This window comes from Pteropus alecto, unplaced genomic scaffold (assembly GCF_000325575.1).
Source record: "Pteropus alecto unplaced genomic scaffold, ASM32557v1 scaffold223, whole genome shotgun sequence".
Lineage (NCBI taxonomy): Eukaryota > Metazoa > Chordata > Mammalia > Chiroptera > Pteropodidae > Pteropus > Pteropus alecto.
Window position 1 is genome coordinate 1,970,391 of NW_006434441.1, and position 20,552 is coordinate 1,990,942.

Here is a 20,552-nt window from a genome sequence, read left to right on the forward strand (position 1 = left end):
ACACAGACAAGGAGCATGTGGACAAAGGACAAGGCCCTAAGAATGGTGAACCAACCAAACAGCAGGAACTGAGCCGGGTATTGTTCAGAGTAGAGATATAAACTGCTCTTTTGTATAAGCCCCTATTAATTATACCAGGGTTTTGCTACACAAAGAGCCACACTTACCTAACTGGTCCCCAGGCTGGCTGCTTTTGGTCCAGTTGGCTAGAGCTGGAGGAAAGGGAACATGTGGAGAATACCACTCTGCCAGCTCAAAGAACAACTAGAGGATGTCCCGGACCCTTCCATCAGCAGGAGGTAAGGAGTGAGCAGTTTCCTTAAAAAAAAAAAAAGGTGTTTATTAAAGACCCTACCAACTGACAGGTCTGGACACCAGGAGATACCCTTTTAACTTTTGTTAATCATCGCCCGCCACAGAAATCCCATCTTGTAACCAAATCAATGGTCAGTTCTCAGTCATATCACTCAACCTACTGACAGCAGTTGATAAAACTGACTTCTCTCTCCTGGAAACATTCTGGTTTTCCTCCTTGACTGGTCATTCCTTCTTGGTCTCCTTAAGTAGTTCCTTCTCTTCCCAGCCTCTAGGTTCTCAAACTGTCTCATGATCTGAATCGCCTAGAGGGCTTGTTAAATATGGTGCTACAAAACACCCTATCAGGATGTCTGGGTGGGGCCTGAGAATTTGCATTTCTAACAAGTTCCTAAGTGATGCCGAAGCTGCTCATTTGGGAACCAACTATATGCTGGAATGTCCCAGGGCTTAACAGATAGTGGGGGCAAACTGTAACATCCAAATGTGATCAAATCCCAGTTTATATCTCCAGCCATTAAATCCACATTCCAGTTAGACAGAAAGGAAGGACAAGGGCAAAAAAGGGAGTTTCTTAGCTATCCCTCTGTCTTTTAAGGTGCCTTTCCTGAAATCCTGCCCAACAAATTCCAATCATATTAATATACCATTGGCCTGATATTTGACATGGCAGCATTTTGTTGGCTTGATACTTTGCTGCAAGAGAGTCTGAGAAATATAGTTGGGCACTCCACTGCTCAGAATGGACCCATTTCCTGTTATTAAGGAAGAGAAGAATAATGACTACAAGGTAGGCAACCAACAGCCTCTGTCATAGTACATATTGCTTAGCGCTCATTATCAACACTTTAGCTATTACAAGTGGATTGCGAGGTTCTATAAAATGGCTCAATACATTGAACTGCTGGTCATGGGATCTTTGGTCATTTGCCTCTTCTGCAGACTTTGCACAGGTTTTATACACATGACGATGGAAAGAAATCCACATCTTCACATGGTCCCTATGACATGTTCAATAGGCCGGGCACTGTCCCAGGGGCCAGATCTTTGATCATCATGGGGACTGATTTTTGTGGCCTCTACTGCTAGGCTTTACCATCACTCCATCTGTCCTGTCTAAAGTCCCAGCTTCCTGCTTATTCAGATGAAAGGAGAGAGTGCCATGCTAATTCTCTACCCTTCATCTGCTGGTGAGCCAATGTGGCACAAGAAATTAAAATAATTGCACTTTTTAAAAATACCTAGACACAAAGGCTCCATCCTTCTCATCTTGGTGCCCACGCTCTCAGCTGATCTCTGGTATACTGCTTTATTACTAAGCAGGAATTCTCACAGGTGCAGGTGTGAGAAACTCAACATGTGTGTCTACTATGTAGTGTGGATAGGACAGTCAGCATTTTGGTTCCACAGGTACTGATGTCAAGGGCAAGAAGGCTGTCATGTCTAGTAAAGCTTGGTGGCCTGGCTTTCGGTCACATCCTCATGTCTGCTGCTTGTACTAAAGGGTGACCACACGTGGATGAGCCAAGTTTGAGTTAGTCTTGCTTGGCGTTATCTTTTGAGATTAGACCTAGCCCCATCTCCCAGTTCATTGTGGCTGGCTTACTCAGCCTGGGACCCTGCCCAGCTGCCATGGCTACAGCTGGTTATTGCAACTGGACTTAGAATGTTTTGGTATGAGTATTTTTCCCTTCGGCAGCTGAGTGAAGATGTGATAAGAAAAGGAAGGCAGTGTGTCTGGGGTATGCATGGAATGGCAGGGCCAGGCTAAGGAATGTGTCATCAATGAGATTAAAACAAACATAAAAACCACCACCACCCTAGAAACAAGAATAGTTGGGTGACAGGTCGGTCCACCAAAGCCCAGAGGTCAGAAGAGCCACAGGTCAGGGAGCCCAGATCAGTGCTCCATGGAGCTGCAGGAAGAGTGGATGAAGAACTAATAGCACAACAGTGAAGGAATTTGCAGTCCTCATTCAAGATTAGCTTGACGTTTTATTTTCCTACTGAAGTTTCTAGTTCAGAAAGTGCGTTTGATTTGGGACTCAAGTTCTCATTCATTCAGCATGCAGATTTTCTCTACCGTATCTCAAAGCTCTCTAGCATTATCGATCTTTTCCTTTGAGGAGCTGATTCATGGAGTGCATCTGCTAACTTGTGCTAGAAGTATTCTTTTAAAATTCAGATAGGGCTTATTAAGTGCCAGAGAGATTATTTCATTTCTTTGAAACTCATTTTAAAGCCGTAGACTAAACCACTATGAACACTACGAAGTCTTTCACCTTCTGTCTCAATGTTAGCATACTTTCAACTTGATTAGTTCCTGATTCCAAGATTAGATCCCACTAATGGCCATCAGATGAAGCTAAAACCTCAAAATTTAAGGCCTCCACTACTGCATGCCTATTGTGAAATGCCAAGCAAAAGGTAAAGGCCCATTTTTCTCAGAATTTTTAGCAGGATATGGAACAGTATTTCACATTTAAAAAAAATATATTCTGCAGAATGCCAAATTTAAAACAAAGGAAGAACTATTAAATGTGTGTCCCCACTTTTTCAATTATCTCTGTACTCAAGTCTGTTAGAATTCTGAGTTTGTTCTAGTCTCATCTTGCTGACAATGCTAGAATATTTTAGGGAAATACTTGATCCTTGTTTTGCATTTAGTAAGGCGGTAATGAAAGATTCAGAACTCAGAGATGGTCATCAGCCAAAAGGCTGCCAATAGTCTCTTTTATTTTCTACTTAACATTATTAAATAATATCAGGTATTACCCACTCTAATAGATTCTGTACTGTTTTCCTCAAGCTTCTTCAGAAGTCTACACATGAAGTCTTCCCTGCTGCTCATCTGCTGGAAGAAAGGTGGGCCAAGATCAAAAGGGATGTCGGTAGGATGGGGAGGGTTGTTTGGCAACGCAGCTTCTTGAATCTGACCATAACTCCCAGGAGAAATGCATCTTGGCCCCCTGGGCTCCATGCAGGGCCATCTGGGTTGCAGAGAGCCTTTCAGAATCAAGTCTTCTCTGGATTTTATTTTAAGCAGATTCCTGGAGTCAAAGTTGCCTGATGCCTGATCTTTAAAAATAAAAATATTGTGCTGGGCCCAGAGAATGAATTTGGGGAGTCAGGATTTAAAAATTCAGCAATGTGGGATGACATCAAGGCAAACCTAAGTATTCAGAGCTTTCACTAACCGAGGAGCAGTTTGGGGTCCTGAGGAAGGTAAGGATGGACAGGAAGGGGTCATTTGGAAAGATGGGCCTAACAGTAATATGTAAAATGTAACCACGACAGAAGCTGTTGATGTTGACCAAATACTTTCCTAGCTTCTTGGTGCTGGGTTCTGGCTTGTGAGATGTGGACAGAAGTGATGGCCCTTAAAAATACCCCGCAGAATCCTCTGGCTTTCTCTCCCATGATGACCTTGCAGGCAACGTGTTCTGGATCATGATGGAGTAAAGCAGGCCAACTCACCTCAGAGTTTCCATGAGAAAGGAACCTTTATTTGGGGGTTTACATATTATGGAAGCATAGCTGAATATACCCCTCTTTGATGACAAAGAGGGGAGAATTTGAATCAGAAAGTGACAACTGTAGTAGTGGGAGTCTGAGATGATGGAGGTATAGGCTAGACAGAATTCAGAGAAAAGGATGAATCCAAGAGGTGCTTTAAATAAAACTGGGTAAGAAGAAAAATTATTATTCTGATAAATATTTATTGAGCTCCTGTTATTTGTAAGGCACTGTGTGACATACAAAGACATAAGTCATGCCTCCAAGTGCTTACGATCTAGTTGAGGAGATAATACATGTACATAAATTATAAAACAAACCTTACAACATAATGGTAAAGGGAATAGAATTTGAAGGTAGACCTTTATTGAAGACCTGGCTTCATCTTGGGCAAGTTATTTAACCCCTCTAAACTCCACTTGCTCATCTGTAAAGTGCAGGTAGTAGCCATACCCACTTCACAGGGTCATCGAGGGGACGGACCAAATAACCCTCTGTAGAACTCCGACTGAGTGCTTACCCTGTAATAAGCACTGAATAAGTGCTAGCTATTTGTAGTAGCATATTAAGAAATCTAAAAGCTTGGACACAAATGAACAAAGTCAGTTCCAAAAAGCGCTCCTAGAGAGGAACTATTCTGGAAACACCAGTCCTGCTCTGATATCATTTCGCCTTTCCCCTCCTGCTGTGGCCTCCAGTTATGTAAAGTGCAGTGAGACCTAGCGCCCCAGACCAGAGGTGTCTGAGGATCGCCTCTAACATTTATCCTGTCGTCTGACAAACTTCTGCAACAGTCGCACCCTAATTTCCGTCAACTCAGTTCAATTCTAGAACATAGTAGGTAAAGAGAGATTTTATTCAAGCACTATGGTAGCAGAGGCAGGAAAGGACAGTAGTAGCCAGAATAGGTAGAATGACTGAATGACAGGATTTGTTTAAGATGAGGAAGACCTATTTTAAATTTTCACAGAGGTCTTTTGACTAAAGCTTTCACCCAACTCAGTCTATTCCCTGTTTGGCATAACGCCGCTGATGTTGAATAACTGACGACTTAGAACTGAAAACTTTCCCACACACACTGCATTCAAAGGGTTTCTCCCCCGTGTGAACCCTTTGATGCCGCGTGAGCCGGCTTCTCTGGCTAAAGGCTTTCCCACACTCACTGCACTCATAGGGCTTGTCTCCAGTGTGAATCTTCTGATGCTGCGTAAGCGATGAGCGGTCAAAAAACGCTTTCCCACACTCGCTGCACTGGTAGCGAGGCTCTCCAGCATGAGCTTTTTGATGTCTATTTAAGGATGAGACACCATAAAAAGCTTTCCCACACTCGTTACATTCATAAGGCTTCCTGCCAGTGTGGATTAGCTGGTGTCGTGTAAGAATGCTTTTCTGGCTGAAGGCTTTCCCACACTGACTGCATTCATAAGGGCTTTCTCCGGTATGAATTCTCTGATGCCGAGTGAGGGATGAACGGTCAAAGAAAGCTTTCCCACACTCGCTGCATTTAAACGGCTTCTCCCCGGTGTGAATTCGCTGATGAACAGTCAGGGATGAACGGTCGAAAAAAGCTTTTCCACACACACTGCACTCGTATGGGCTTTCCCCCGTGTGTGACATCAGATGTCTGCTGAGACTGCACCTGTGACTGAAGACTTTCCCACACTCGCCACACTTAAAGGGCTTCTCTCCAGTGTGAATTCGCTGATGTACAGTTAAGGACGAACGGTTGAAAAAGGCTTTCCCACACTCATGACAGTCATAGGGCTTCTCTCCTGTGTGAGTCCTCTGATGGCGGATAAGGGATGAGTGGTCAAAAAAGGTCTTGCCACAATTGCTGCATTCCTGGCCTCTGTCCTTAGTGAGAATTTTCTTAGGAGGGGTCGACCCTTGCCACAAGCTGTCCTCCTTGGAAAAGGGTTTCTTGCAAATTTCCACTGCACAGCCTTCCTTCTCTGCTTCCAGCCCACCTTCCAGGGCACGAACTTTAAATTTAGAACACAGAGGACTTTTTCTTCCGAGCTTTTCTCTAGATGTGCCTTCTGATATTTTGTCTTCTGAAGCACCTTGAATTTCAGGCTTAGTCTCCCAGTCTGAAACAGACAGAAAACATAGATGCAGTGTCTTTCCTGCACTAAGCGATATTGCAGCAGAAAGAAATACCATGAAAAATCTGAAAACTAATACAGTCACTGCATTTCTTGCTCCCACAAAGAGTCATATACTTTAATGGAAAGACCTGATTTTGAGAACGAAGAAGGCAGAGAACAGAACTGACAGTGGACATCTCAGGAAAGAGAATTCCCACTGGGAGCATGGCAGGACAATTAGGAGAGTATGCAAAGTGTTCAACTGTGAATGCGCAATGTGACAAGTCTGAGAAAATAGTCTTTGGTGAGTGAAGATGAATAATACTTTCAGGTGTGGAGAGAAAATGAAAGCTGGTGGGTGACAGAGAACAGCACTACAGCAGAAGATTTACATTTGCGTAAAAGGTGAGAGCTAACACTCCCTTTCACACCCCCCCAAATAACAACCATGGAACAAAACAAACTCTGCCCTGCCCTGCTCATATGCAGTTACCTAGAGAAGCACCCCCTGGACAGCCTCTCTCCTCAGATCCACGAAGTTCAATAATCCAAGGCTTATCTGCTCTGTTCAACTGGAAAATCACATCAGGCTGAGGAACGGGAAGTCCTGCTCATGGAGAGAGAAACAAGCCAGGCATGTGACGAAAATACAGGACCACTCCAAAGCTTAATCTCAGCCTCTAGGACTTTTGGAGAGAAATGCACAAGGCAGACCATGCACGTGAGAGTGCAGAGGACAGAGTAACACAGAAGATGCAGGGACATCTGGGTGGAGGTCAATACTGAGGGTCTAACACAGAAAAAGGGGCACTTGGTCAAGATGCTGATAAAATCCCCTCAGGTGAAAGTGTCTGATTCCCCCTGGAGACAAATGGGACGCTCTTGGCATTAGCATTGATAGGATGGGGGGAATGGGTCCTTGGCTCAGGGAAGATAACAATGAAAAGAGCCCATCTTGAGTAAAAATGTATAATGAAAGTGCCTGTTTTTGTTCATCTGTTGACCCTTTCTTATTATGCTTTTATTTAAAGTGGGTCATGTTCATTGTAGAAAAATTAGAAGTCAAAAGAAAAATCACCTTTTGTACTTCGTATCCATTTCTTTCTTTCTATTCATTTGGATACCAAAAGATACCTGTAGATACATTGTTAAAAACCAGGTAATGATATAATGTTTATTTGTAAACTTGTTTTTTTCACATAATTAATTAAAAATATTTTATTTCAGTTAGCACAGATCTACCTCACCATTTTAATGCCTACATATTATTCTTTATGGGATAATTAATTTACTTACTCTGAGACATTTCAAGCTGTTTTTAATGTTTTGCTGTCAACAAACAATGACATGAGCTTGTGTACCACATGGGCTGCTATGCTAATCCTATTATTTCTTTGGGACAAATTTTTGGGAGTGAACCTGTCCTTTTTTGATTACAGAAATAAACAGATCCCCCTCCTAGAAACAGTCTTGAGGTCTAAACTTCCCTTGCAGTGGACCCAACTTGGAAAGGAAAGGCACTTTCTTACTGGGCCCAGGGATCACCTATCTGGTGGCATGCTGATTCTCTGCTGACAAAGTAGCCACACCCATCGGCTCCCCTCGCCTGCCTGTCCCTGACCTGAGGACTTCTGTATTCCCGCTAAAGCCAGTGACGAAGGCCCAGCAGTCTCCCTCATACTCCCTGAACACTGTTTTCCATATCTGGCCCATTTAAGCTAATTGGGGAGTATTACACTTGCTATTTTGACTAGTCTTGCATGAAATCTGCAATGTGTTTCCTTTTACTGCCATGTGCTGCTTATTTTAAGCCTGTTTCTGAATCTATGGTCTTGTAGCCTCTTATTCTGGAAGCTCCTGAGAAGTCCTCACCACCTAAAGGAGCCCCACTCTACCTCTCACAAACACCTGACACCAGCAGTGGTTCTTGACTCTCCTTGTCATGCAGGTCTCTAACTACGAAGTGCCTTCTGTGGGCATCTAGGTGGCACTTAAGACTGATATTCAAAATCAGACACACTTCTGGTGACTCACTATGAGGCACCACCTTGTAGCGCCCCCACAGCCCCTCTGTCAGAGGGTACCCTTCTCTCCTTCCTCTGCTCCTCTGAAGAGGGATGTTCCCCGAGCAAGCTGGCTCCCTGCCCACTGCCATCCTTGGGATGGAGCTGTGTTGGTCACTGGGCTGGTGAGTTGGGGGAAGAGCTGGACACACAAAACTCAGCCTCTGGTGGCCCTGAGGGGCCGGCTCCCTGGCAGGCCCAGGCTGCGGAACAAGGGAGCCTGTTGCCATTGCCCCATGCACGGTTTGGGAGTAGGTAGATGGCTGTCGCTCACACCAAGGCTGCACCCTCCTGTTCTTCCCTCTGCTTCCCAGGGGTTCAAGGTCAGGCAGGAGGAGCGATATCTGCTTACCAGCCCCTAACCCCACATCAACCCAGCAGAGGCCACCTCCTTAGGGGGTATTCTCCTTACCCAGGAACACGATGCTCTCATAGGTCTCCAGCATCACCTCCTTGTAGAGGTCCCTCTGAATGGGGACCAGATGCCTCCACTCTTCATCTGTGAAGATCACGGCCACATCTGCGAACGTCACTATGCTCTGGAAACAATAACAGTCTCCCTTACTCATAACCCTTCTCTTTACATGGACCAGACAAAACTGTCATAAAGGTGACAGCCCTGGAGGATGTGTGTGTATGGAGAATGGTTCTGACAAGTGGGGCTCTGACACACTTGGGGAAAATGGCACAATGTCCCTTAGTCCTAACCCCACACCCTAGCGTCATGGCTGAGCCTCTGAGGACCGGGCTCTTTCTTCAGCCTTACAGAAAACTTGCACGAAAGGAACAAAGAGCCCCCGTGGACCTTTCACCCAGCCTCCCTAAACATTAACATTTTCCACGTTTGCTTTACCTTCCTGTCTCTCTTCAGTACATAGCCATTCTCCTGTCTTCTTCCTGAACTTGAGAGTAACTTGCAAATATGACGTTCCTCTACTCATAAATATTTTAGTGTATATTTTGTAAAAACAAGACATTCTCTCGTATAATCACAGAATTATAAAAATAAAGAAAATAGCATTGATATTTTACTATTATCTAACTTACAACTTTATTCAAATTTCACCCATTGTCTTTGTTCACAAATCCTTAAAGTAACGATGTTGATTAGACAGTCGCTGGGATCCCTCTCAATCCACTCTATGCTTTGAGATTTGGTAAGATTGCATCTCCCCCACCCTAAAACCCCAGACGAGTCTCCAGGGTGCCTGCAGAAGTTGTAAGCCAGAGCATGGCATTCTAGACCCTCTGCCTTGGGTGGGAATGGGCAGGCACCTGTCTGCCCACACCAAACTGTCCTCAGGACTTGCGAGCTCCCGGAGGCACTGCCCAGCATGTGTCCTACCCTGCTGGGGCATTGGGGGCCTGCCCTAAGTCTGCACATGGATATACTACGGGAGTCAGGATGAGAAGCAGCCAACTGTCCCCAAACCTTCCAATCAGACCCATACCATCATTTTGAAGGCAAAATCACACAGCGAAGGCCACACTGGGGCTGTCACCTGGTGACAGGCTAGTGAGCACATGTTCAAGAGAAGAAAAGATCACTGAAGGACACCAGAAGCCAAAGGGGAAGGATGTACTCCCTATGAACCTTTCAGCTACCTGGCTGGGTCTGATCAAAGATGCTCCAGGGCAGAGAAAGAAAAATGTCAAATCCTGGAAGCTAACAAGGTGCTTCAGAAACAGAGTGCCTCACCTGGCACCCAGCGGTTGGGGCCGCAGCAGCCATCCCCTCCTGCGTGCTCTCCTGGTAGCAAAGGGCAGAGTCCTGATGAGGCTGAGGTGTGGGATGAGAAAGAAAGGATGAGAAAAGTCAGTTGTGTTTTGTAGTTTCCTGACCCAGGAAGCAAGAAATCTCCACATACTAGCAAGTTATATGCCCATCCTTAACTTGATAACTTACACAAAGGGGAGGGAAGTGGAGCACAGCAGGGGGCAAGCCCACCCCACCCTAGAACTAGGTCAGGAGTCATCGATTCCAAACAACAAACACAATGTGCTGCTTGTGTTACCATGATCCCAGGTGCAGAACTCTGCCTCTGTGAGTCAAAAACATAGTGAGGCTCATACTGTATTTACAAATTCACATTCAGCATCGCTCTAAATGTTCCTGGGTAAAAAGTGTAAGAAGTTTTATGAATGACTACATGGATAACACATGGCACGTAAATACCCACAGCCTCTTCAAAAGACAAGTGCCCCCCTCAAAACCCCGTGCTAAAAGGAGCAGCCTGCGGGCAGCATGGTCTGTTCACTCCTGGAGCCGCAAGTGGGCAACGCACAGCTGACCGGCAGACAGGTGTGGTCTGCCTTGAAGAGGTAACATCCTTCCTCAGAAAGGTGAACTAAGAAATCTAAGGCCAAGTGGGTGATGAGCTGAAAGGACATCATGAGGGACAGAAGTAGCCACAAAGACCAGGGGGGCCAAAGATACCAGGAAGCAGAACCCATGAGCATGTGGGAGGTGGGACCAGACACCAGCAGGGGAAAGCAACCTGGTCACACTGGTGGTGAAGCACTGAAGCGAAGACTCTGGATTCACGGTCCTGAAGTCCCTCAATTCACCTAGTCCCACCCCTGGGCTCTGATGTGCATAGAGACCAGCCTTCTTTATTCTTATTTATTCTTGGATTTCCATGACTCTAACCCTCTTAGGCCATGTGTAAATCCTTATCCCTGATCTCCCTTTGAGTTAGGGGACTATGTCTCAGTTTCTTACAGTCAAGAGTCTAATTAAAACACAGTTAATCCAGCACTGCCAGGCTTCCTGAGTGGACCAGGAATGCTCCCATGAAGGAGAAAGGGGTGTTGCTCCTGGACTACTCTCCTGTAGTTGAGGGAACACATTCACTGCTCTTCATTATGTGTTCATGCATGTTCCAACCAACATTAATTCAGCACCAACTATATCAAGCCCCAAAACTATATGACACTGTTCTTGTCCTCCAAAAGCTTCTAGCCTAGCACACAGGACAAACGAGTGACCGAAATATTTCACTGCAGGACAAGTAAGTGCCACAAAGGGAGATGCACAGCAAACTACGAGAGCACATTGAAAGCTCACCTAACCCAGTCAGGAGGGAGGAGGAACAGGGCAGGTTTCTGGGCAGAAGTGGGATCTAAAATAAGTTGTGATTTGGGGGAGGTGATGGAACATTTTAGGGAGGAAAAACACCAAGTTTTCAAAAACAAAGAGGCAGGTCTTTACATGGGAAGGATTAACTGCCATGACTGGTTTAGACTGGCAGATGTCTGGGCTGTGAGCAGGGCTGTGGGAGATGGCAAGGCTGGAGAGGCAGGCAGAGCCAGCTAGATCCAATGGGGCTTGGTATGATCCCTTTTCCATACATGGCATGGGGCTCACTGAAGGATTTAAGCATGGAAGTGTCACCATCAAATTTAGAAAGATCATAGCAATTTGTATCAAGGGCCTTGAAATACACGTGTTCCTTGCCCCAGCAATTATCCCCTAGGAGTTTATCCTAAGGAAATAAGTAAGAAAATATACAAAGCTTTTTCTTAACCATCATTAACACTAACCTTTACTGACGACTATGTGTAGAAGCCTCCTAAGCAGTTTGCATGTGTAATCTCATTTAATCTGTACATGAATATAGGAAAAGTCTGAAATATCCTAAGTTTCTAAATAGGAGACTTGATTCACTTAGGACCCAGCCCATCCATACAATGGATCACTACTGAACATCATATTAATAACCAGCATTTATTGAGCATTTGCATTTGTTATTGACCAGGCACTGTGCTATCTTTTCATGAAAATAAATCATTATTGCATAGCAGTTAAAAACTGCTAGACAGACCTGGGTTCAAATTCTCTCTCAGCTCTCACTAAGCCTAAATTTTCTAAGCTATAACACAGCACCCACCTTACTGATTTATGAGGATGGAATTAAACTATCCTTATGAAGAGTGCTTGGCACAGCGCTATCCCTGGATCTCAGAGTGTTTCTGGAGAAAACACTCTTCAAATTCTTATTCTATCTTCAAATGAGCACGTGACTAGAAAGCTTTTACTGTTCCTGTCCTAGCTCTGTTGCTACTCAAACCTCAGGCTCCTATTCAATTTCACAGAACCCTGGCTTTTCCTATACTGAGCCTCACAGTAGTGAGTTCCAAGGGCAGCAGGGTGCTGGGGTAGAAAGCATTCCATGCCTGGACTTAGCAGCCTGGGCAGATTGCTGAAGCTGACACTTGACCCCCAGTTGTTTAACACCGACTTCACAGAGCAGTTGTAAATAGTGAGACAATTAACATAAAGCATTTCTCTTACAGCCTGTTCAATAAATGAAGCTCCTCTCCTTTCTTCTGCCCATCCCGAACCCATTAATCCTACCATTCAAATATTTCCAAGTACCTGCTTTGCTAGGCAGCAGGGGATGTGATGTCAACAAATGTCTGTGTCTTCAGGGCTTTACCTTAGTGTCAGACCTGTGTTCTACTTTCTTTTCCACTACTGTTCCCTCCTCCAGAACCCGCTCCCTGTATCACCCAGTCTTTGTCCAGCATTTCCCATCTCTCCAGAACCTTCTTCTCATATGTTTTAACAGATACAACCTCCTCTAACTGAAACTACTTCACTGAATCCCAAGGCCTCTCTCTAGCAAAAGTTCTCATTTAGGTTCTCCTTTCATGACCAAACTACTGGGATGAGTAATACATACCTATCCACTCCATGTCCTCACCACCTACTCTTCTTGAATTTGTTATGCTGCTCTTGCCATCCCTCACACACCCTGAAACTACACACTTGTAAATTACCAATGCATTTCGATGTCTAATTCCAATAGTCCTTTTCTCCCTACCTTTATTTCTCTGCAGCTTTTGACTGTTTGGACAAGTTTCTGCTTCAAGTAGTTGCTGTGGCTGCTATGATACTGCATTAGCCTGACTTCCTTCCTCCCACCAACACTGTCACCTCCTATGACTGTTTTTCTCAGTCTTGCCCTGGGAACACAGATGTTGCCCAAGGCTCAGTCCTTGTACAATATTCTTCTTGCTATCCCTCTGAAAGTCCGCTCACACCTGGCACTCCATTTGCCAACTCTACAGAGATGGTTCCCTAGCCTAGTCCCAATTCCTCCTGCAAACTCCTTCAAACCTTGCATTCCCAAGTGACTGCAATTTGGAATGAGGCATTCTTCCAGCATCTCAAAACCGTGTTCCCCTCTGCAACTCACCACATCAACTCGTCTCCCTGGTTTTTCATTTCTATCAGATGTTCTAGTGTCCTCTCAGGTGCACCAAATTCAAAGTCCTACCTTGCTCACTTCCCCCCAAACCTACTTAGTCACCAAGTCCTTTTGACTCTTCTTTTGTAGTGTCATTTGTATCTTACCCTACCACTGACACCATCATAATGGAGGTCTATAACCTGCTTCAGGACTACTATCACTGCCAACCATTCCTAACTGGTTCCTTACCACTAGTCTCTCCCTTTCTCTAGTCCTGGATAATGGTCTCTAGAATAATGGTCCCCAAATAATTTTATTCTGGTCAGTCCCCAGATTAGACCCATACAATCCATCCTGTCTATGTGTCTTGTCCTGATCCTCTACGCAACTTCTTCCATGAAGATACCCCATCACTTATGCTGAGGCCCAAGTCAGGGAGCTAAAGGAGACAACTTGAGGTGGTTTCTGAGAAAGGGGGTGGGACTGGAGAGAGCGGCAACCTAGATTTAGTGTCGATTCCACTCATGCTTATTAAGCATCTGTTATGGAAAGAAAGAACCGGAGGAGCAAAGTTAATATAACTTTGTGGCCAATTATCTGGACCTTCTTGCAATTTGGTCTCTGGCTCTGCTTGAGTGACTAAGCAGCTTTGCAGTTTGAACTGTCTACATGACAAACTGCACACTCAGTTTTGTCCGTTTAATGATTACTTGTTTTGTTTTACAAGCTCCAAGGGAAACCGAGGCAATGGTCCCTGTCTTGTGACATGTCCTACTATCGATGTGGCGTGACTCCTAACTCTACCTGCTGACCATGAATTAATGGAAGCTAGAAAGCTCGGTTGCTCTAAGTAATCGTAAAATGTATAACGTATACTTGTGGCTTTGCGTCCTGTACAGCCAATCTCCTCAAAGGTCCGCTTCTTGAGGATTGTGCCTTTAAGACCTCTGCTCCAACTCCCCCGCGGTTTATCTCGGAGGCTCTGTCTCCTTGGCCTGCAAACCATTTCTGAACAACAATCACTCTTTCGTCTTTCAGAAAGCTCTCCTGGAGTTTTTGTTGACAGGAGGGAGGCTCCAAACTTCCGACCTGAAAGCTGGGGTCGGACCCACTAGCAGGTGCACCTGAAAGACCACTTGGAACAGTGCCCGCATCCACGGGACAAACGCACACGCGGGGGTCGGGGAGAGACAACTTTGCGTCCGCACCTCTCATGGGGCAGGGACGTCGCCACACACACACTCTGAGGCCGGCAGCGCCGCGTCACCCCGTTCTACTACAACAGCACCTCCCCCAAGTTCTCAGGGTCTCTTTCTCACAGCCGCTACGCTCACTCTGCATCTCGAAGACACAAACCCACAGCCCTCACCTCTGGCACAGAGAGCCCAGGACCCAGGAAGACCGCGCCTCTGCAGGTCGGAAAAGCTACGCGCCTGCGCAAAGGTATCTGACGCTTGCGCGTCCAATCAATGCTTGGCCTTCTCACGGACTGCATTTCCCAGAAGTCTCGACGGCCGTCGTGCTTTAATGATGTATAAAATCTGGGCAGGCGTGAGCTTCTGAGAAGGGGCTACTGAACCCTAAGGCCAGTGGGACCTGGATGGAAGTGCAGTCATCGCAGCCGGGAGATGGGACGGGTGTGGGTGCCTGAGAGGCTTGTGATCACCCTAGAAATACTGTCCACGTGTGATGTCGCGTCCCTCCAGTCCTCCGGTGGGAGATGTGTCTTTTCCGATCCTTGGGGCTGTCCCTACCGGGAAGACCGAGAACCATGAGTTTTCTGGAGCTGTATAGGGGCGTGTTTCTGCTTCAGCTTCTCCACGTTCAGGAATTTGGTTCTGAAATTCGGGCTAGAGAGACGCAGGACTTGGTTCTGAGGACGGGGCTAGGCCTGAGGCAGGGTATGTGCACATTTTTGCCCCGGAAGAAAAGAGCCCAGGATGTACGTGTCTTGTAACCCGATAGCTTCCTGGCTCCCATCCTCTTGAGCACACACCACCTTGCCTGCCGAGGTCTGCTGCAAGGGCCCTGGTTGGAGACGTCGCAGGGCTTCTGAACTTTGGCTGCGTTAGGAAGTCACCTGAGGAGCGGTCGACATACCTATTGATGCCTGGGGCCCACCCAGGAGTGAGTCTGAAAAGATCTGCGGATGATTCTATGTGCAGCAGCCAAAGCTGAGAACCACTGAGCCAGAGCTTTGGGGAAGGCTGGCGATCACACGAAGGATATATAATCTTCCTTCAGAAACAAGCCTACATTTTAACTCAAATTCAGATAGAGATTAGCATTGTTCCATCTTTGCCGTGGTTTGGCGAGTGTGTACGTAAAAATAATCGCTGTTTTATTTTGTAGTGTGACCATGGCTTCTCGTGCCAACTGCTCAAAGTCAGGCCAGACTCCACAGATTAAGGACACATACCTAACCAGGCTGCTCTCATTTCAGAACAAGCCATAATTTGGGGTCTCTAGGCCACCTGACCAGCTGGCTACAAGTGTAGGAGCCCCTGCTACTCTCTCAGGTCTTTAGAACAGCTCTCAGAACTCAGGAAAGCACTATAATTTTATTATAGCAAAAAGAAAAATCAAACCAGCCTAAGGAAGAGACACACAGGGTAAGGTATGGGAGCATCCCAAACATGAGGCTTCCATCTTCCCTAGTAACACACAACTCTGCTGGCACACTGACGTGTAGCACTGAAGAACTGACTGCTGTACTTGCTGTTGACAGTACCTGATAAGGTCTCATAACAATGAGGTTCAAGAGCAGTTTTTCTCTGATATCTCTTCTAATAGACAAAACTTCATGGTTGAAGATCGCAGAGAGGCTGTATAGGAGACGCTGTGGAAGGTGGCCTTGACCTGCTGATGACAGCTCTGGTTACAGTACATGAATCTCTGGCAATATTTTGCATGTCTCCATGCAGTGGGGTAGAGTCCAGTCTCAAAAGTGAAATCAACCTCTAAATAAATGGGCCTTCCACTATTGGTTCTTAGAGAGATGACTGATTTATTAAGGGAGTGAACCATATGGCCATAAGGGCTCCTGGGAGTTAAAGAGTTTCGTAAAGTTTTGCTAATTTTAAGTTAAGGATGCCATTGGTTCTTTCAACCACCTTTCCAGAATATTGTGGGTGGTAGGGGCAACATAGTTTTTGAGTAAGGGAAACTGCCTTATGGAGTTGTTCCTAGGATGGTTCTGCCATGGTTCCTAGGATGTGTCTGCCCAGGTTAGAAACACAAGTCAAGCAGCTTCTAGTGACTGCAAGGACTAGAGCTTTCCACCAATGAAATGCTTCAACCCTCCTTGAAAATAGTCATATAGTAACTGAAACATGCTCAAACCTCATGAAGGGTGGCAACTGGACAAGATCCATCGGAAGGTGTCCAAGAACCCTTGAGCCTTTGGTTCCTGGCCATGTCCTACCTTTCCATTTTTTTTCCAGGATTATGTTTACAGGAGAACACGACCTAGAAATAACCTGTTAAAAATCTGTCTTTTTAAAGTTTATTTAGCAATGTTAATTTAAAATAGGAACTGATTTGGAGCATGATAGGTAGTCCCTGGAAAATTTAGCTAATATTCATTTGCAATCATCTGGCGCCACCCAGCGGCCACCTTGGGAGCACCAGCAATGACCTGAGTGAAGGGTCCAGTGACTTGCATTTTCTGTTTGAGTCGGGGGCTAACCACTGACCCCTTATGATGGCCTCTTCGAATCCTTCCAGTTGGGGACCTCGCCTTAGTTAAGGCTGCTTGCTTGGCATAAGGATCACTCCCCTTGGCATTTCCTTCACTCCCCTCTTTCCTCTTTTGCGCAAGCCTCTGTCCTTATAACACCTCCCTTGGAAGCAGAGTGAGTCTGGGAGTCTGGGAGTTCCTTAGCTTGTAGTCTGTTTTACGGTCTGTGTGCATGCCTATTCCCTGGTCTCTGGTTAGTTGACAAACTATGTATAGTAAGAGCAGTAAGCTCTGCCATCTGGGCTGATTTTACCTCAGCTAGAGGACTATATTCTAAAGAGAACTTAAATTAGTATATCTTGCTTGATAGTCTCCAGTTTCATTCTGATATGATTCATCAACAACAAAAAAAATTAGTTCAGAGTTCCTAATTGGAGTCTCTAATAAACCTGAGCTTGGTATGGAAAGTTCCCTGATGGAGGTGAGATGGCCATGAGGTCCTTCTGCCGGGAGCAGGTGCGTGGCAGGGTTTGGGATGCAGAAGCAGAAATGAGAGCGGGAGAAAGTAACAGAGTATCATGAGATGTTAATTAGCTGGCTGAAAGTGTACAGCCATCTGTATTCACACATAACATGATCTTATATGCAGAAAATCCTAAAGATACACTGAAAACCTATAAGAACAAATGAGTTCAGCAAAGTTTCTGGATACAATCAGGTCAATATACAAAAATCAGTAATATTTCTATACATAAAAAATAATCAACAAATTGGACCTCATCAAAGTTAAAAACTTTTGCTTGGTGAAAGATCCTATTAAAAGAATGAAAAAAACAAGCTAAAGACTGGGAGGAAATATCTGCACACAACCTACCTGAAAATGTACTCACATCTATAATATATAAAGAACTCTCAAAACAACAGTGAAAGAAAGCAACAATCTAGCTAGAGTCTGAGCAACCGTTTCACCAAAGAGGAGACACAGGTGGTAAACAGGCACGTGAAAAGAAGTGCAACATCATCAGCTTTTAGGGAAAGGCAAATTGGAACCATGATGAGATATCATTACACTTCTATTAGAATAGCTAGAAAAATTTTAAGTGACAACACCAAGTGCTGGTGAGGATGCAGAGGAACCAACCTCTCACACATCACTGGTGGGAATATAAAACAGTATGGCCACTTTAAAAAAGACTTTGGCAGTTTCTTAAAATACTAAACATACATTTACAATACAGCCTGGCAATCTCACTGCCTGGCTTTCATCCCAGAGAAATTAAAGCATTTGCGCACGCAAAACATGTGCACAATGGGTGTGTACCCCGAAGTATTGAAAGCAGGGACTCAAAAAGATGTTTGTATCCCCACATTCATAGCAGCATCATTCACAATTGCCAAAAGGTCTATTGGCGGATGAATAGATAATAATGTGTATACAGATATGACGGAACATCAGCCAGCCTTACCGAAGAAAGGACATTATGACGTAGGCTATGACACTGATGAAGCTTGAGGACACGATGCTGAAATAAGCCAGACACAACAGGATAAACACTGCACTGGAACCTTGAGGAACCTTGAGTCATCAAATTCACAGAAAGAGAGGGGAGGGTGGTGGGTGCAAGAACCAAGAAAGGAAGGGGAGCTGCTGCTTAACAGGTGCGGAGTTGCAGTTCTGCAAGATGAAAAGAGGTCTGCAGGTGGGTGGTGGTGATGGTCGCAGAATGACACGAAGATTCATAACACCTTTCTGTGCTGTGCACCTAAAAGCGGTAAAGATGCTACACGTTATGTGCATTTCATCACAAATGAAAAATTTTAAATGTCGAAAAATGTACGTTTGTTCGTAACGGCTTTGTTTGAAATAGCCAAAAATTGGAGATGAAGTAAATATCTGCCAGTGGGTGAAATAAAAAGGAAGAAACTACTGATGCTCACAACCCTGGGATGGACACCGGGCATTATGATGAGTGAAGGAGCCGGTCTCCAAAGGTCATACGCTGTGCGACCCACTTATATGACATTCTCAAAATGGCAAAATTAGAGATGGAGAACAGATCAGTGGTTGCCAAAGGTTAAGGATGGAGGAGAAGAGAGAGAAGGGGAATGAATGTGATGATAAAGGCGAAGCAGGAGGGGTGTTTGTGGCGACAGAGCAGCTCTGTATCTTGGTGTTGGTTACAGAATCTACACGTGTTAAAAACTACAGAATCTACACGTGTTGAAAACTACATGCACACACACAAATGCATGTGAAACAGATAAAATCTAAATAAACTGTGGACTGTACCAATGTCCACGCCCTGGTTTTGGTATTGTTCCACTGTTATATGTTACCATTGGGACAACTGGGTGAAGGGCACATGGGACCCTTCTGTACTATTTTTGCAACTTGCTATGAATCTCTATTTCGAAATAAAAAAAGTTAGAAACAAATAGCAAACCGACCGACCAAAACCTTAGGCTTGAACGTCGGCCAGCAAGCTCTCATGTGAGCTGGGCTGCCCATCGTGAACCAGTTGCTGTCTGCCCACCAGGCCATGAAGCTGGGTGCGCAGCAGCACCCTATCAAGTGGAAGCAGTGTACATGGGGTTGGATGCAAGCAGACCCTGAAAGCACAGGTGACTGTGTGACTTCCTCATGACCGTGACCGCCACTTCTGCTACACTATCTTCCCTCTCAACCCCACCCACAGCTCCATGGGAAGTTCCTATGACCAGGTGCCTGAAGAAGAAAATGCTTAGGCTCTGCTTGATATGCAAGCGCCCCCTGAAAGTAGACAGTGGTGAGGGGAAACCCTCTTAGTGGAACAGCTTTTCGAAGACCAGGTCATGGTGCTGGGTTGATAGCGACATCTTGTGTGCTGGGGGAGTATCCTCCAGGATATGGTGTATCTCCATTCCAAATCAGCATCCTGTATGGGCTATTTCCCCCATAGCTAGGATTTTACAGGTTGTTATCAAGGCCTTGGGATGGGAGCAGCTCCTCTCACTGTTACCTCTAGTGATCAGCTGGCAAAATTTTTGCTTCCTGTCTCTGTGACTTTAGACTGTGCTTATCTAGAGATCTAAGTTCCAGCGGGAAAAACGCTTCTATCAGGTGACACAATAATGACTCCATTCAACTGGAAGTTGATACTGCCACCTGGCCACTTTTGACTCCTCACGCCACAGAAACAAAAAAGGGTTTCTGGTTGGGGTGACTGGTCCTATCCAGGGGAAATTGGGTTGCTGCGACGGTGAGGAAGAAGTGTGTGTGGGGTACAAGAGGTCCCCAGGACATCGTTCATTACTCCCAAGTCCTGTGACTGGAGTCAGGGGGAAACTACAACCCAGTTCAGTCATGACTTATAATGATCCATACCCTTCAGGAAGGACAGTTTCAGTCAACCCACCAGTAAGGAGCCATGACCAGTTGAGGTGCTTGCTGACGGCAAGGGGAACATGCAATGGATAGAAGATATTCGCACTAGCTGTGACCACGTAACCAGTCATAGAAATGAGACTGTTATAAGTATTTCCTCGTTTTGATGTTTGTATAAAATTAACAAAATATTTTACTTTCCTTCTCTTATCCCCTTAACATACGATATACTGTTGATAGTTAATTTTGTCTCAGTATTTAAATTATAGGATCTAAAAGGGGAGTACGAATCGGCTAGAGTAAGAATCATTACGCAAGAACAAAAAAGTCCTT

General features: G+C 45.3%; 1 protein-coding gene across 1 annotated transcript in view; it reads right to left on the reverse strand.

Moving 5' to 3' along the window:
- ZNF2 (zinc finger protein 2) overlaps positions 1 to 15,707 on the reverse strand; it is a 25,674-nt gene extending 9,967 nt beyond the window's left edge. Inside the window, exons 1-6 of the mRNA XM_015587435.2 lie at positions 14,546 to 15,707; positions 9,681 to 9,761; positions 8,394 to 8,520; positions 6,412 to 6,525; positions 4,839 to 5,921; positions 168 to 212 (exon numbers count right to left, since the gene is read on the reverse strand). Of these exons, the coding sequence (XP_015442921.2) occupies positions 168 to 212; positions 4,839 to 5,921; positions 6,412 to 6,525; positions 8,394 to 8,520; positions 9,681 to 9,761; positions 14,546 to 14,671 (1,576 nt within the window). The 5' untranslated portion in view covers positions 14,672 to 15,707. The remainder of the gene's footprint in view (positions 1 to 167; positions 213 to 4,838; positions 5,922 to 6,411; positions 6,526 to 8,393; positions 8,521 to 9,680; positions 9,762 to 14,545) is intronic.
- Between the last annotated feature and the right edge of the window lie 4,845 nt (positions 15,708 to 20,552).